The sequence below is a fragment of the Anoplophora glabripennis genome, unplaced genomic scaffold, assembly GCF_000390285.2.
Source record: "Anoplophora glabripennis isolate ALB-LARVAE unplaced genomic scaffold, Agla_2.0 scaffold70, whole genome shotgun sequence".
NCBI lineage: Eukaryota > Metazoa > Arthropoda > Insecta > Coleoptera > Cerambycidae > Anoplophora > Anoplophora glabripennis.
This window is the reverse complement of record NW_019416247.1, coordinates 1,059,709-1,074,669: the sequence shown is the minus strand read 5'-3', so window position 1 is coordinate 1,074,669 and position 14,961 is coordinate 1,059,709. Positions and strand designations below refer to the sequence as shown.

The window sequence follows — 14,961 nt, the reverse complement described above, 5'->3', positions numbered from 1 at the left end:
TATTCACCATTATGGTTAAAAAAAATTACAAAGTTGCAAAAAATGGTTTTCCTAAAATAACTAAAAATATATAGCACCTATTGAAAAATTTTAAATGAGAAAGTTGTAGGTTTTAAAAAGATCTATCGACTGATTTTTTGTAAATATTGATTGCTTTGTTACTTTTCGAGATATGTCGATAAAACCGTTAAAAATCTTCTCTTTTCTCTTCTTCTATAACTCGTTTACATTTAGGTTCCCATACTTACTATTTACTGCAAGTATAGCCCGCGGCAAGCTAAAAAAGTACATTTTTGAAAAATTTTAAAATATTAATTATTTTTCGAAATATATTGATTTATTGAAAAAAAGGCTCTTTCGAAAATTGACTAGATCTTCTGCGGATAGCCCTATAGTAACGAAAAAATGACGATTTTATTAATTTTAAGGATCCAAATATGACTAAAAAAAAGTTGCACTGTTTTTGGGTGTTTTTTCCAAATAACTATTTCAATTTTCATTTTATGAAAATGACTTAAAGAAAGAAACTGCTGACATTTTTTCACGAATTTCTTTTTTTATTTTATCTGGGGTAGCTGGACGAGATAAATACAAATATTATAGTCATTTTTGCCTTAGTAGCAAAATAGTCCCTAAATGTTTACTTTTTATTTAATTTACATTTTCGCCATTTTAATAATTAGTAGTATTACAGTACTTTTCGTGTAATACCTTAATTTTTTTGCTTCATTAATCATACTGACATACTTGTTTGCTGGCTTTTTAGCAATTACTTCATTATTTCAATAATTAATTAATTTTGGTGTAAAAAAAGTTTAAAGAATTTAACTTATTTACAAAAATATTTTATACAACTATGTATAAAATATATACAAAATTATTATAATGAACACTAACAAGTATCTTTATATTCTTAAGTTTGTCGAAAGCATCAAGAGAGTCTTGGTCTATTTCGATGTTGGGAGTTTCAAGCGCATCGCTGTAAAATATTAATTTTAAATAATAAAATTAATAATTTAATTAATAAAATTTTTTTTAAATAAAATTTTTTCGGCTCCAGAAGGTCGTAGAAAAATATTTTTTTTAATTCGTGAAGAAATGTCAGCAGTTTCTTTCTTTAAAAGTCATTTTCATAAAATAAAAATTGAAATAGTTATTTGAAAAAAAAACATTTAACATGGGTCCGCAAATCCACCCTACGAGAGGTAGACTCGTTTGAAGACGACTTTAAATGTATGGGTTTTTGCCAATAACTTTTAACTGCTTTGAAGGAGAGGGATAAGCTTTGGGTGATAAGTTACTACTAAAGTGCAAAGAATTATTTTGTATTACAAAAATATCCAGAAATGAACTGAACAATTTTTTTTTTTTGTTAAAAATGTGGTTATACCCCTTCCGATTTGCGCGCCATTGGTTATAACCTGGATCAACTAATACCCTCAAATAATCACGTTTCTTAGTAGTAACTTATCGTCCAAAATTAAACCTCTCCTTCAAAGCAGTTAAGAGTTATTGGCAAAAACCCATTTATTTAAAGTCATCTTCAAACTCGTTTACCTCCCGTAGTGTGGATTTGCGGACCCATGTTTACATGAAATTTTTATCTTATTTTGAGTTGTCAAATCTAATCTCAGAGTGAAGTACCACTATTTCCGAACACCCAATATATGAATGTTTGAAAATAGGAAATAGTGAACAATGTGATAAAGAAATTAGGAAACGGACTAGCGAATTAACTAAGATATTAAAAATGACAATTTATCGCATAATCCAAGAAGCAGAAAACAGAAAAATACAAAATTAAAGAATATTGACGATTTAACCAGAGATGTAATACGGGCACAATTTATAATACGTATAAAGAAAATTCCTACTTTAAACATGATTCGAGATAAATTAAATGACTGCCCTGATTATAATTATAAATCTTTAGATATTTTTATGACATGTTTTATAACAATGCGTTTTTAAGCATAAAAAACTTGACAATTGTATGGTAATTATGGAATCAGTTGCACTTCGGGAAGATTATTTACAAAAAATTAGAGAATATTGTCAACTAAATAGGAATATAGCTCAGAATATGGTATATCTAGAAGAAACAGGGCAAAATTTTTCTGGATGTCTATGGATTTCGTAGAATTTATGAGTTAAATGTTTTTATGCGGTTTCAATTGAAATTGTACCAATTATACTGATTTTATCAGTGTTGCCACGGAGACCCAAAGACTTCCAATGTTTGTATTCGTTATTGACATAAATCGTTTGTCTATATAAAGCCATACCATCAATTTCGAATTTTCAGGAGATACACCTAAAATCAGAATATCTTCTTTTCCATTGAGTTTTCATTTTTTGTAAATGTAAAATTTACACAAAAATTTGAAAATTGATTCTGTTTTCTGAGTTTTTTTACCAAGATAATGTTGGTAAAATCGGTACAGACTTGATCCGCTTGTGTTTAATTTCTGTATACATATCATCATATCCTTTGAAGACAAAGACAAAAAAGAGTTTTTTTCACATGTAAAAAAATATCTTTGACGTAGGGAAAAATAATCTGTGACGTGAGAGCCTCTTGGGCAGTAACACTATCAAAAATGAATTTTAAATCACCATAAAGATCGCTGCTTGCGATTTCCTATTTACTCTTTCAGTTTCTCCTGCAATGGCGGCCAACCATGATTTCCGACCCTATGCATTGATTAATTCCTTTTCTGTAGACGTTGTAGAAGAATCCATTATAGAAGCAGCCTCGCCAGTACCAGAACTCGAAACCTGTCCCATCATGTCTCCGAAGTCCGCTGCCGATACGGAATCGGTGGTCACATCGGAAGTCAATTCCTTGCTCGAGAAATCGTTGCCACCGGAGATAGCTTCATCAATTAGTCCTACACAAGACATCGAGGAAAAGCAGCGTTTCGTGCCCGACGTGTTGGATTTAAATCGCCCTCCTAGCCCGACCATCCAGAGCCTCTCTGCACAGGCAGGAGAGGAAATCGACATTAAGACTGAGAACATAACTCCCGAATTCGCAGTACAGGTGAGAAGTTTGTTATTGATTTGTAATAAAATATTATTTATTTATTTACAAGCCAGAGCCTACTTTTTAAAAAATAAAATTACAATTAATTAAAACGATTAAAAGATACGAAATGACATTTGGAAGGATTAACATGTATACTGTTTCTGTCATCCCAACATGATGGATTATTTTGATGTCATGTTCAATTTTACCAAAGTCAGAAGTATCAGATATAATTGTAAATAATTTCAAATTCGTTTGCAAATGGTAAAATTTTACTATGGGCGATGCCCTGGTTGATATTATTTAAAGGATATTGAAACACAGTAGCTGAAAGCGATAGTCTTGAGGAGCAGCTGATACTGCTGCAAATTGTTTGATATAAAATTGCCAAATCTAATCATCTGATGTCTATCTGTAAATTTTTATCCAATCCAAAAGGAGGACATAAACTCTAAACATACGAAGTTTATGGATTAAAACATTGTTTGACTCTATCAAAGACCTTGAAAAAAAATCTGTGGATTATGTAGAACCTACTTAAAAGCCCAGCCTCCAGAACACTTGTAAACTGATTGTAAGCTAACAATTTTAGATATACCTAAATCCATATCAATCTCAGTGGCGGCTCGGCAGGTAACACAAGTGACGCACCGCTTCACCAAAAATTTCCATTTGGTTGTGCAATTTAAAATTATTTTTAATTTTATATAAATTTTATAATTTTTCCATCAACTTTGTACCATACAACGTATAATATAAGCAAGTGACGTGGATCGAAATCAATCTGTATTCCGCTTCTCTTCGTAGCGTTGTTTACAGCGGTTGTCATGGCAACGGGACTGCCAACAAGGACGGAGGAAAAGGTGACGTGGAAATTGAAGCAGCATTGTCATCGCCCATCGCGGCATCGCCTGGCTTGAACCCTTTTACTACTCCAGACGTATTTATTCGCTAAAAGTTTATAGGGCTCAAACTGCTCCAGACGGATTAATTCGCTTGAATAGTTAAATAGGATCAGGCTGCTCAAACCGTATAGATTCGCAACCTTGCGCATTAGTGACTCGGTTGCAATTGGTATGGGGAATTTTTGCGGGCGGAGCTTATTGCGACAAATATTTTTATGGAAGGAGGTACTGGTAATAATGCCAATATTGTTCATCTCTCTTTCAGTTTCTATGTAGTACAGCTGTCGATATACTGTATTTTATTTAAAATAAAATCATAAAATTTATCGTAAATCGTAATTTAACACAACATAATGGAAAACTATAAGTGGTCTAACTACTCCAGACGTATATATTTGCACGCGATAAACTTTCGTAGCTACGTTCAGACGTATTGCGCAGCAAAAGGGTTAAACAGCTTATACGATACGTGTCGCCCAGTGCACAATTATAACAGTTCTTTGTTAATATTTGTTTTGTATGATAATTTTAGAAATGTTTCCTATGTATGATCCAGTATGAATTTTATTGGAAATGCCATTTTCCAGTTGGAAAATTAAGGACAAAAAGGATTTTTTAAATTGCGAGAGACCTGTGCTTTATTCTCTCGATATGGAAAAAAGAGGAAGTCAAGAGACAATGTGTACGTTCGGAAGTTTCGGAATGAATGGTATCCGGAGTATAAGCGGTTATGTGGAAGTGTTTATTTAAAAAAACTTTTCTGTGTGCCATTTTTAATTGTGGGTGTAAAGTTGGGCGTGTGGAATAAGGAGGGATTTAACAATTTTGGGAACGTCACGCGAGGCTGTCGTAACCTCGAAGCTTCTTTGTAACATACTTATACGGTGTGCGTTAATGTTTGCAGAAGTCCACAAGCCGAACTAATATTTCTATTTTTTATAAAATGTAAATGAAAATCCTTCTCGTGAACGTCAATTTTTCCATATTTATTTAAGTCTTTAAGGACCTTGAAAATTTGAAAATTTTCGCCTGCGGTGCAATTTTTTCTATTTAGTCAATCGTTAAATATGCTTCACCTATTCTCAATGTCATGAGTCGCCACTGATTGATCTATAAGGGAATTGGATAGATTAGAGTAAAAAAATACAAACAAAACTCTCAAATGGTTTTGGAATAACACTAAGGATGCTCAAGGACTATAATTGAGGAGCAGAAGTAACAAAGGGGCCAAGTGCCGAAATCGTTAGAGATATTTAAAAAAAAAACTCAAACCAAAATAACAAACATTTTATTTTAAAACTAGCGGACCCGATGGTCGTCCTGTTCAAATGTTAAATTAATTAAAAAAACATCTATCGAATCAAATTGTGAATCTAAACCATTCTTGAATCTACTTGAACACACACAAAAAATTTTATCAAAATCAGTCCGTACCATTTAGGAGGAGTTCAGTGACATACACACGATCTGAAGAATTATATATTTAAAGATAATAAACTAAAATATCATTTGCCCTACAGCTAAATAAGCTATGGTTTTATTTGGTTAAATTAGTGTAAAATTCTTGGTGTTTATGACTTTTTAGATTAAAAGTTTAAGGTTTTCAAAAGAATACGTTACGACTCTTCTACTTGAGATAGCAACACCACGAGCACCTCCACGAGAATAATTATCAGTAACCATCTTTCTTGTGTATGTTTAAATTTTGTAAGCCCATTTTATCATTATGAAATTCACTTTTTAGCCAAGATTAGACTACTTAATTTTGTGTGTTGTTCACAAAACATTTTGGTAATGGAAGGAACTGGGATTTTCATTATCATTAGAAATAAATAGTTGATTTAAAGTTGGTTTTTTAGAATTTGCAGGGACCGTTTAACATATTTAATGTAGAGGCATTCTTCAGTGTTAGAATGCGTATCATTTAGTTCCTTTCTAAGTTTTATAAATGTTGGACTTGGGAAGTTAAGTATCACAGAAGCCTCTTTGGGAAAATACTAACTTTAAAGCTCTAGCTCCGTTTTTATTTCCTTTTCCAATCCGTGTACAACCTTCAACATTATGAAATATTTTTGTAACTGCAACTAAATCAGACTCAATAGCGAATCTTTCTTGTATATCCATTCTATTCTTCATCTTAATTTGATTGTCGCTAAATACTGGTTTAACATTAATTGTAACTTTATTCTATCAACATCAGTTCTCATATCATATTTTTTTTTATTATTGTTGAAAGTTATAATTTACAACCATTTAGGAATTCATCACAGGTTAAGATTTAATCTACTTTTACCTTTAACTCCCATTATTTTATTGGAGGCAGTTAAATCTGAACAATCACTGTCCTTCTGATTCTCACAGCTATCGCAAAGGACGGGGACTTTATTTAGAATTTGGCATTTCAAGCATTGTAATGGGCTATTTATTCAAAGAAAAATTATTAAAGCCTGACCTGTTTCCTGTATATTTATAAACACTATCAATGGTTTTTTTACTGATAATGTTTTTGTGAAATTATCAGCAAAAAGATAGGTTCTAGAAATACGAGTTAAAGTGAACGTCCAAGTAGTGCTAAATTATAAGATTTTTAAAATGTTTATCAGGAGAATACCGGCAGGATCTAATCTACTGCACTTCAGTACCTCAGTTGTAAAAAAATTGTTATTCATTAAAAAAGAGTTCAAAAATAAAGGATTTACGTAACTGTCAGCAGATCTCTTTTCAAAATACTGTAAATTGCTTTAATTTCATTGTATCTTTATTATCGAGTTGTGTAATAACCTGTGTTTATAATATTTTTATTTTTGCAGACGATTGTGGTGACCCCATCTGAGGAGAGTAAACAAGAAGACGTTCCCTCGGCTCCTCCAGCAGAAGAGCTAGTACCGGAACCCGCAGTCGAAGAACAGAAGAAAGACGCTCTAGCAGTGGGAGTACCTGAGGCTGTCGCTGCTGCTGTAGGAGTTGCCGCAGTTGCGGGAGTTGCAGCTGCCGCGGTACCGGCCGTTGTCAAATCTGAGAAAGAAGAGAAGAAGAAGCCCGCGTCTACAGTAAAGAAAACGACCACTTCAAAGAGTGCAACGACCAAACCGGCAGCAAAGACGTCAACTGTCGCTCCTAAGACGTCGCCTCATTTGAGTGCATCCCCCAGAGTTGCCGCTGCAAAAACAAGGTTAGTATTTTTGTTTTTCCATATTTGGAGATTTATTTTTATTTTGTTTGTTTACTACAATTGGTCTTGCACAAATATTTAAATGTGTGTAAATGTAAGTTTAACATTTGAACAAACTTAATATGTAATTTTTTCATTAGTCAGGTCGATTATTTTTGCTTTCAGGAGAAAATTTATTCGTGATTCATGACACATGTTTATAAAACATACAAAAAATTATTATAGTATACATTTTGTGAATTTTATTTGTGTGACACTGGTCCTGCATTACAGATTAGCAGGTCGCTCTCTGTTAGTATGCGCATAGCATTGCTTTATATTAGTAGGCATTTAGTAACCGTAACCATTTAAGATATTACACACTTTTGTTAAAAAATTATGCTTTAGCTTGAATGTACATATATTTTGCTTTTTAAAATGAATCAACATACAGGGTGTTTGTAAGTAATTGCAAAATATTTTTGGGGTTAGTTGCCGAAGTTATTTTGTGAAACAGAGTTCATATAAATGTAGGTCAAAATATGCTCCGTTTCCGAGATACAGAGTGTTTAAATTTTAATTTTTTATTTATTTTTCTTTTTTTTTTTTTTAAAGATATTGACTCGGGATTGAAAAAACGCTTTGAAGGGATAAATATGCATTTTTTGGGGTGATCCGAATATTTCTACTTACACCAGTGCCAGTGATATCGTGCGGGAATGCCACAAAATTTTTTGATAAAAAACTTGGTGTGTGACTGACTTTTTCCCGTTTTTATATTTTTTTAGAAATCCGCCATCAATTCTGAATGCACCGTTTTCGAGGAAAGAAATAAAACATTTTGTAGATTTTGTTAACCTTTTATTTAAAGGCCTCTTAATAAAGCGTTGTTATGGTCAAAGTAAAAATGCAATTCAACATTGAAAATAAAAAGTTGATATGAATTTGGGTAAAAAATTCTTCGATTTTGAGATACAGGATGTTAAAATTTTAATCTTTTAATTTTTTTCTCTTGAATATTTCAAAAAGTTTTATTATCTAATTACTAAATAATCACCGTTTATTTCCAGTGCTGCAAAATCACCAACTGCCACTCCCAAACCCTCGGCCACAAGGCTTTCCCCAAGGCCTAAACCGTCCACCACAGCAGCCCCCAAATCCACGGAAAAGAAACCTCTAACCAACGGAGACGTAAAACCCACCGGTAGGTCCTCGCTAACCTCTAGGAAGGTCACTTCAGAAACAACGACCACCGCCGCAAAGCCTAGGACGTCCACTGGCACCACCAGATCCAGTCTCACTAAGCCTGCACCACCAAAGCCCACAACGGCAAGGCCTACATCGGCGACGAAGACAACGACCACAACAAGGACTACGACTACCACAGGCGCAACCAGTGCTGCTCCACCCAAGCCCAGGCCTACGACTTTGTCACACAGAACCGCCACTACTACCAGCACCGCAGCAAAGACTCTTTCTGCAACAAAGGTAGGAAAAGAAAAATAAGTCAAACGTTCATAAATCTCATATAAAACTGTCAATTTAAGTTATAACATTTATAAAGTGAAAGTCGGATATAACATTCGCAGGGAGACCGATAAAATGTAAAAATATCTTTTAACTTTCACATCATAAATTTTTTTTTCTAAAATTCCGTGGTGAAACTACATACCATGCCACTGATTACTATCTCAAACAACCATGCTTGCTATCCACCAGCGCATACCCATTTGGAAGTTACATTGCATGCATCACTGTCAAATATTTTTTTGTTTTTTTGATTCGTATATACTTTTTTCATATCACATAAATTGTACGAAGACACAAACACACAATATAAAAAAACTAATATTTTGCGCAGAAATTAAACATGATATAATGAAGTGGCGACATATTTGCTCATTCTCGTTTTGCCAAATTCAAATTACCTGTTTGTTTTTTGCTCGCTTAGAGCTTTATCGTCATATCACATCAGTTGGATTGATATTATGTAGTTCATCTAAATTAGGTTAATGTCGGAATTCACTGACACTCAGATTCACAATCTAAACACAGTGCTTTAGAAAAATAGTAAATACTTTTTATTGAAAATTTGAAATGATTAGTAAGTATTTTTTATCATGAACATTTAAAACATAAAATGGCTAAATGAATATGACTATTCGCACAATATTAGATAATATTTAATAAATTATGCAAAAAATATAAATTTTGTTAAATAACACCAAAAATATATCTTTAGGCGTAACGCCACTCTAAAGTTTTGAAAAAAAAGGTAATATTTGGAAATTTTCAAGGAAAAATCGATCGTTGGGAACAAAAAGGCTTTATTGTACATGTTTCCAGGTAGTATTGTGAATATTTTCAAATGGTTCGTTTGTAGGTGATGGCAAGTAATGACACTTCTTTTTCCGAAAGCTGTATAGCCGGAAAGGTTTCTTATTAGGGGGGGGGGGGGAACCACATCAAAAGGATGATTTTCAGGTGTCTGATAGAATTTGATATAACTTGATTTAGTTTTGTCTGTAGGTTTCCGTGGCTGTCATTAATGGTTGAATGATTTCCGGGCTGGTTGCCACATCGTCGATTTACAACTCTTGATGTTTCGAGAGACATTTTCTTCAGAAGTTACTCTGAAACTTTGACATTATTCATTGTTTTATCAATATTTTCAACTACATTCACAAATTTTCATGTTAACGCGAAATGTGGAGGTCGCAATTTTGTTCTGAAGTTAAATTGGTTGTTTTCCTCAATTATTAATATGTTTTCTAAGAATATGAACCTCATTGCAGGTAAAAAATGTGAAAACTGAAGTTTTGAATTGTATAAAAAATGTTTAAATTTTCACCATTTTTTTTCACTTATTTTGAATAAGAAACGTCCTTAAAATTATAATATCCCAACTGTTGCTTCCTGTTCATTGTAATTTGATCACACTTAATTATTTTCATAATGGATCGGTTCACAACTTTTTGAGCTAGAGTTCCCGTGAATCAAAAAAATGCCATTTCGAGAAAAACTCCTTTGAAGATTTCCGATCAATCAGCAATTCCAGCACCATATAACAGTCATTCTTCTTCCTCATAGGCATCATTCTGAGCTGTCTGACCTTACATCTGATCTTTTCTTGCTTAGTAAGTGACTAGACTACCTGAACAAGCGCTACGCCTTACCTGCTATGAGTCCGAGCGCTGATGCAATGGGCTTTCGGTTTTGGGCTCAAAATCGGACGAATAGGAATTTTTTTATGAAATTTTTTCAGCATATTTTTGAATAGTTATGCAATAAAAAAATCCAATTTTTTTAACCTTCTAATGTAGTTTCCCTCCTTAAGAAATGGTCTTGAAACAAGTAAACAAAAATTTTCTGATATTATATATCAAAAGCTTAGGGAACGTCTTGTGGAAAATAAAAAATAGTAATAATTGTTGATTTAGTAAACAGTCAAAAGAAAAGTATTAAAAAAAGTCGAAAAATTTTGCATTAAATTATTAATAAAAATGAAAACTGTTCATCAATGGAAACACCCTCTGAATTATGTTATTGTGAGGCTATGTACAAAATTTCAAGTCGATTAGTTGAAAACTTTTTGAGTTATGTTTCCTGCGAATTGAAAAGTGGTTTCGTTATATGAATACCTTCAGTCAGTGATGCTTGCACCATATAATATTGATATTTTCTTCATCCTCTTCTATTCGGCTTTATCTGGCACTCAATCTTACTTCTATAATAGTTAACTATCGGGCGCATTCTCACGAGTTACATTAAGCATTCCTGCAGTGTGTCGCAAATGGTTGCGTTCCACCTCGAATGAGTTTTTACCCCACCCAAAACTTCCTTTATTCTTCACATAAGAATTCACATAATAAAGCATTGTTTAACCCATTAATCCAAAGATCAAATTTTTCAAAATTCTAGAGTGGCTTTACACCTTAAACCAAAAATTAGCCCCAATTATATAAAATAACAATCAATGTCAATATTCAGTGTTACTTAATGAACGTTTTGTTTTCAGACTCCCCCTGCTAAGACGTCCCCGAAGACGGCCACGGCCCCCAAGCCGAGGCCCCCAACCACTACAACGGTGCTCAAACAGAGGGTACCACTGACTAAGACTGTCACCAAGGCCGCTGATACCGAGAAACAGAACAAAGAGAGTGCCAACAAACTGACTGCTTCCAGGACTGTGACCAGCACCACCAGGACTGCCTCTGCCACAGCAAGGAGCACAACTACTACACTCCGCAAGGTTGAAAGCAAGGTGAGGGACCAATGAAAGTAATTTTAATGATTAATTATAAAGGGAATCTTGAAAAAATTGTAACTATTGCAAAATTTTTCGAAAGGGAAAGAAACTGAGCTTAAACTTTTGGATATATTTGAACACACTGTCTTTTAACTAACGAATGCCCGGTTCCACGTCATCGCAGGTGTTAGGCCACCAAACTTACACTGGAGACGACACAAAATTCACTAAAAACAGAATAGTCCAGTTAGTTTGTGGTTGTTATTTGTTTTCCAAAATTTTGTAACTATCGCGCAAAAAAAAACAAACATTTCAAAAAGATTTTTCTCGCATATTGTACACTCTAGCCACATAGCTCTTCAATCTCTGAAGTTTTTGATTTTGATTTAAAGAATACCAAAAATTCGAAGATAAAAAATATAGTAGGCTCTATAGCAAATAGGCAACCAGCAGTACATTTTTATAGATTTTATTACACAGTTTGCCTAACTATGAAATAATGCACAAATAACAGACTTTCCCCCATTGTAACGCAGACTTTTTATAAAATGGACTTGATTTGAAACTCAAATTACTTTTTATCGTAAAGAAATGTTTAATTTAAGATCCCGCTTGTTCAGAATCGGCAAATTACAAATTTCTTTGCAACAAAAAGCAATTTGACTTCCAAGCTAACTCCATTTTATAGAAAATCTGTGTTAGAATGGAGGAAAGTCTGTTATTTGTGCATTAATTCATACTAGAATGGTCGGCAAACTCCGCCAACGCGGACATGACCTTTCTCTCTGGCCTTCGGCCCTTGGGCCGCGCTGCGTGGTGCTTTCCTCTATGATTAGTAAATATAAAATTTTTTGAAACACCCTGTACTTTAGTTTTTAAACACCCTCTATATAAAAGTCATCAACATCGTAACTTCATAATTATCTCTGGACCGTTCGAAGTTTAATGCAATATTTTTGGACATCCTGTGTATAAAAACCTATTTGAAAAGTTATATATTTTTCTTATGGAAAGATTTAAAAAGAAAAATCCATAATGAAAGTAAAATACAGCAATAAGTAAAAAAAAAATTCTGAGATTCGAGCCGTCGACCATTGGGTTGCAACGCGACACTTTGCTCATTGCCTATATACAGACTTTGTCTGTATTGGTATTTGAAGTCCTGTTCATAGCCGAAATAAACAAAAATTTTCGTAATGTTAAAAATTGCATTTTTTCTGTCATAAAATCGTCCGCGAAGGATTCGGAATGGTATAAAACATTAAAATATTCGCTCATCGCCTTACTGGAGCCATGGGGAACGGCAGGATTCTGATGTTTCTATCGCGGTGACAGTTTGTGTCAAAATATTCTTAATCTCGTCTTAAATTTTGTTACATTTGACCTAAGAAAAGTTGAGGGTGATATAGATGAGAGAGAACGATGCGACGCGACACAGGAAAAGCGTCCCGGTAGCGGAAAGGGGACGTCGTCAGGTCGCGGGAGTGGCCCGTACACAAAGAGAAAAATTCTGGCTTCCTCTCAGAACAAAGCGCGGGTGCCGGGAGAATCCATAAAGAAAAATATGACTTCGCGAAAATTGCACTTTGGACGAAACAATCCGGGCTTTACAAAAATATTGGGGTTCCGCGAGAAAGAAACTTTTTAAAAAGCAAATTTCGGCATTGAAAACACACTGCAAAAATAGCCTAAGCTACAAAGAAAGGACAAAACTCGCGCGTAAAAGCTGAGTGAGCCCTTGATGTGTCCTCGGAAAAAAGCCTATAGTATTTTAAATCGACCCTCAAAACATCCATCGGTAAGCGTTCCCTCCGGGTTCTGTCACTCGTCAGCGAAAATTTGCCGTTTTCATCAAGGAGCCCCGGGAAAACAAAAATTTACCTAGAAAAACGTGGAAAAGCTCTCCGAAATACCCCCAACTGACAAAGGAGGGACGTTGGTTTGAAACTCAAATTACTTTTTAGTGCAAAGAAATTTGGAATTTATGATGCCGCTTGTTCAATAGTGGCAAATTACAAATTTCTTTACAACAAAAAGTAATTTGAGATTCAAACTAACTCCATTTTATAGAAAATCTGCGTTAGAATGGAGGAAAGTCTGTTATTTGTGCATTAATTAATATTTAGACAAACTGTATAATAAAATCTAGAGAAATGTATTGCTGGTTGCCTATTTGCTATAGAACCCTCTTAAAAATATCAGTTATCCCTCCCAAATGTGGCGCCTGTGCTTGTTTGATAAATAAATAATAAATAAACAGCGATCTGAACAATTAAAAAAATACAATGTCATTTATGTCAAATCAATATGAAATCGTCCGTAGAATTTGCTGTCTTAGGTTGTGGTTTTAGTTTAGGTTATATAATATTTTCTTGAGAGGAAAAGGTGAAGCGAATCTTAACTTGTCCCGTGTTGCAGGTTTCAGCCACACGAACATCGAAAACGACCACGACCACTATGAAATCGACCACAGCCAAGAAACCCACCGAGCTAGTAAGGAACGTTACGAGCAAGACAAGGACCACAAAAGTGGAAAAGCCGAAGCAGAACGGCGTGGCCACCCTCGTGACCGAGGAGATCACCGTCGCCACAGTCGTGAACAACACGATCGAGGGCAGCGAACCGCAGCTGCTCAAGGACAATTCCCCGATGGACAACAAGCTGATAATGGAGAGCGCGCTCATCCAGACCAACACCGCAGACTGAAGGAGAGTAAGCACCCACTAACGACCTATCATGATTATATTATTTAGCATTATATTACGAAATAACTGTTATATTTAAAAAAAATTTTTATATCTTTATGCCCCTTAACTACTACTATGTGTGTATAGAGCTGTGGTAATATTTAGTAACGAGTATATCTAAGTGGTGTGGATATAAGAAAGACTTATGCTGTATTAAAATATATTTAAGGTTAATTTATATACGGTAAATACTTGGATTGACGATGTAGCTGTCGATCAAAAAAAATTTTTGTATGTATACCCTAAGTTTAGCTTTTACTGCTTAGGTGTGCTGAGATGTGATTGCTATGCACTCTTCTGTATATATTTATATATTTAAAGTTTANAACCTACAGAATGCACATCCCACAGAACAGAATTTTCTTCGTACAGAGTTATTAACATTTGTATTTCCGTATTTGTCCAAACCTTCTTGTTCTCCGCCATGTTGAACTCGCACTGTTCACTCGCCAAATATCGAAACAAACTGGAAGTATTGTAATAAATTGCGCAAACACAGTTATACCTATTTAGACTTGCAAGTTAGAATGTTGCGTGAGTTCTTGTGCGAATTCAATAATATCAACTCACCGCGCTGTTTAGACTAATGACAGCAGTGTCTGACAGAACTCACGCTTGTTTTCTCCCTAGTCTACAGGCCCCATAAGACTCATGTTTTGATGAAGCAACCGTGTCCATCGGCCTTGGGCAAGTGGTAAATTCTTGAGTGTCTGGGTACAAGAATTACCAAAACTTTTCATTTGGTCGCTGAAATCAATTCATCTTTTTTTATTGATGCGAGCACTGCTTTTTCTAGATTTTTGTGCTCTTGGTAAAATTTTGTAGCGTTAATAGTATTTATGCAAAAAATATCTTCAATTTTAGAAAATCATTATCACTAT

At 34.3% G+C, this 14,961-nt stretch overlaps 1 protein-coding gene across 5 annotated transcripts in view; it reads left to right on the top strand.

Annotated features, from left to right (window-relative positions):
- LOC108903690 (mucin-2) overlaps positions 1-14,961 on the top strand; it is a 288,133-nt gene that overhangs the window by 267,380 nt on the left and 5,792 nt on the right. For 4 of the 5 annotated variants that reach the window (XM_023456214.1, XM_023456212.1, XM_023456216.1 and 1 more), the window contains 5 exons: positions 2,724-3,043; positions 6,744-7,105; positions 8,155-8,572; positions 11,103-11,348; positions 13,752-14,306. In XM_023456214.1, the coding sequence (XP_023311982.1) occupies positions 2,724-3,043; positions 6,744-7,105; positions 8,155-8,572; positions 11,103-11,348; positions 13,752-14,039 (1,634 nt within the window). In that variant the 3' untranslated portion in view covers positions 14,040-14,306. Of the gene's footprint in view, positions 1-2,723; positions 3,044-6,743; positions 7,106-8,154; positions 8,573-11,102; positions 11,349-13,751; positions 14,307-14,961 lie in introns of those variants that run through there. The other variant, XM_018705949.2, reaches the window with a different exon arrangement.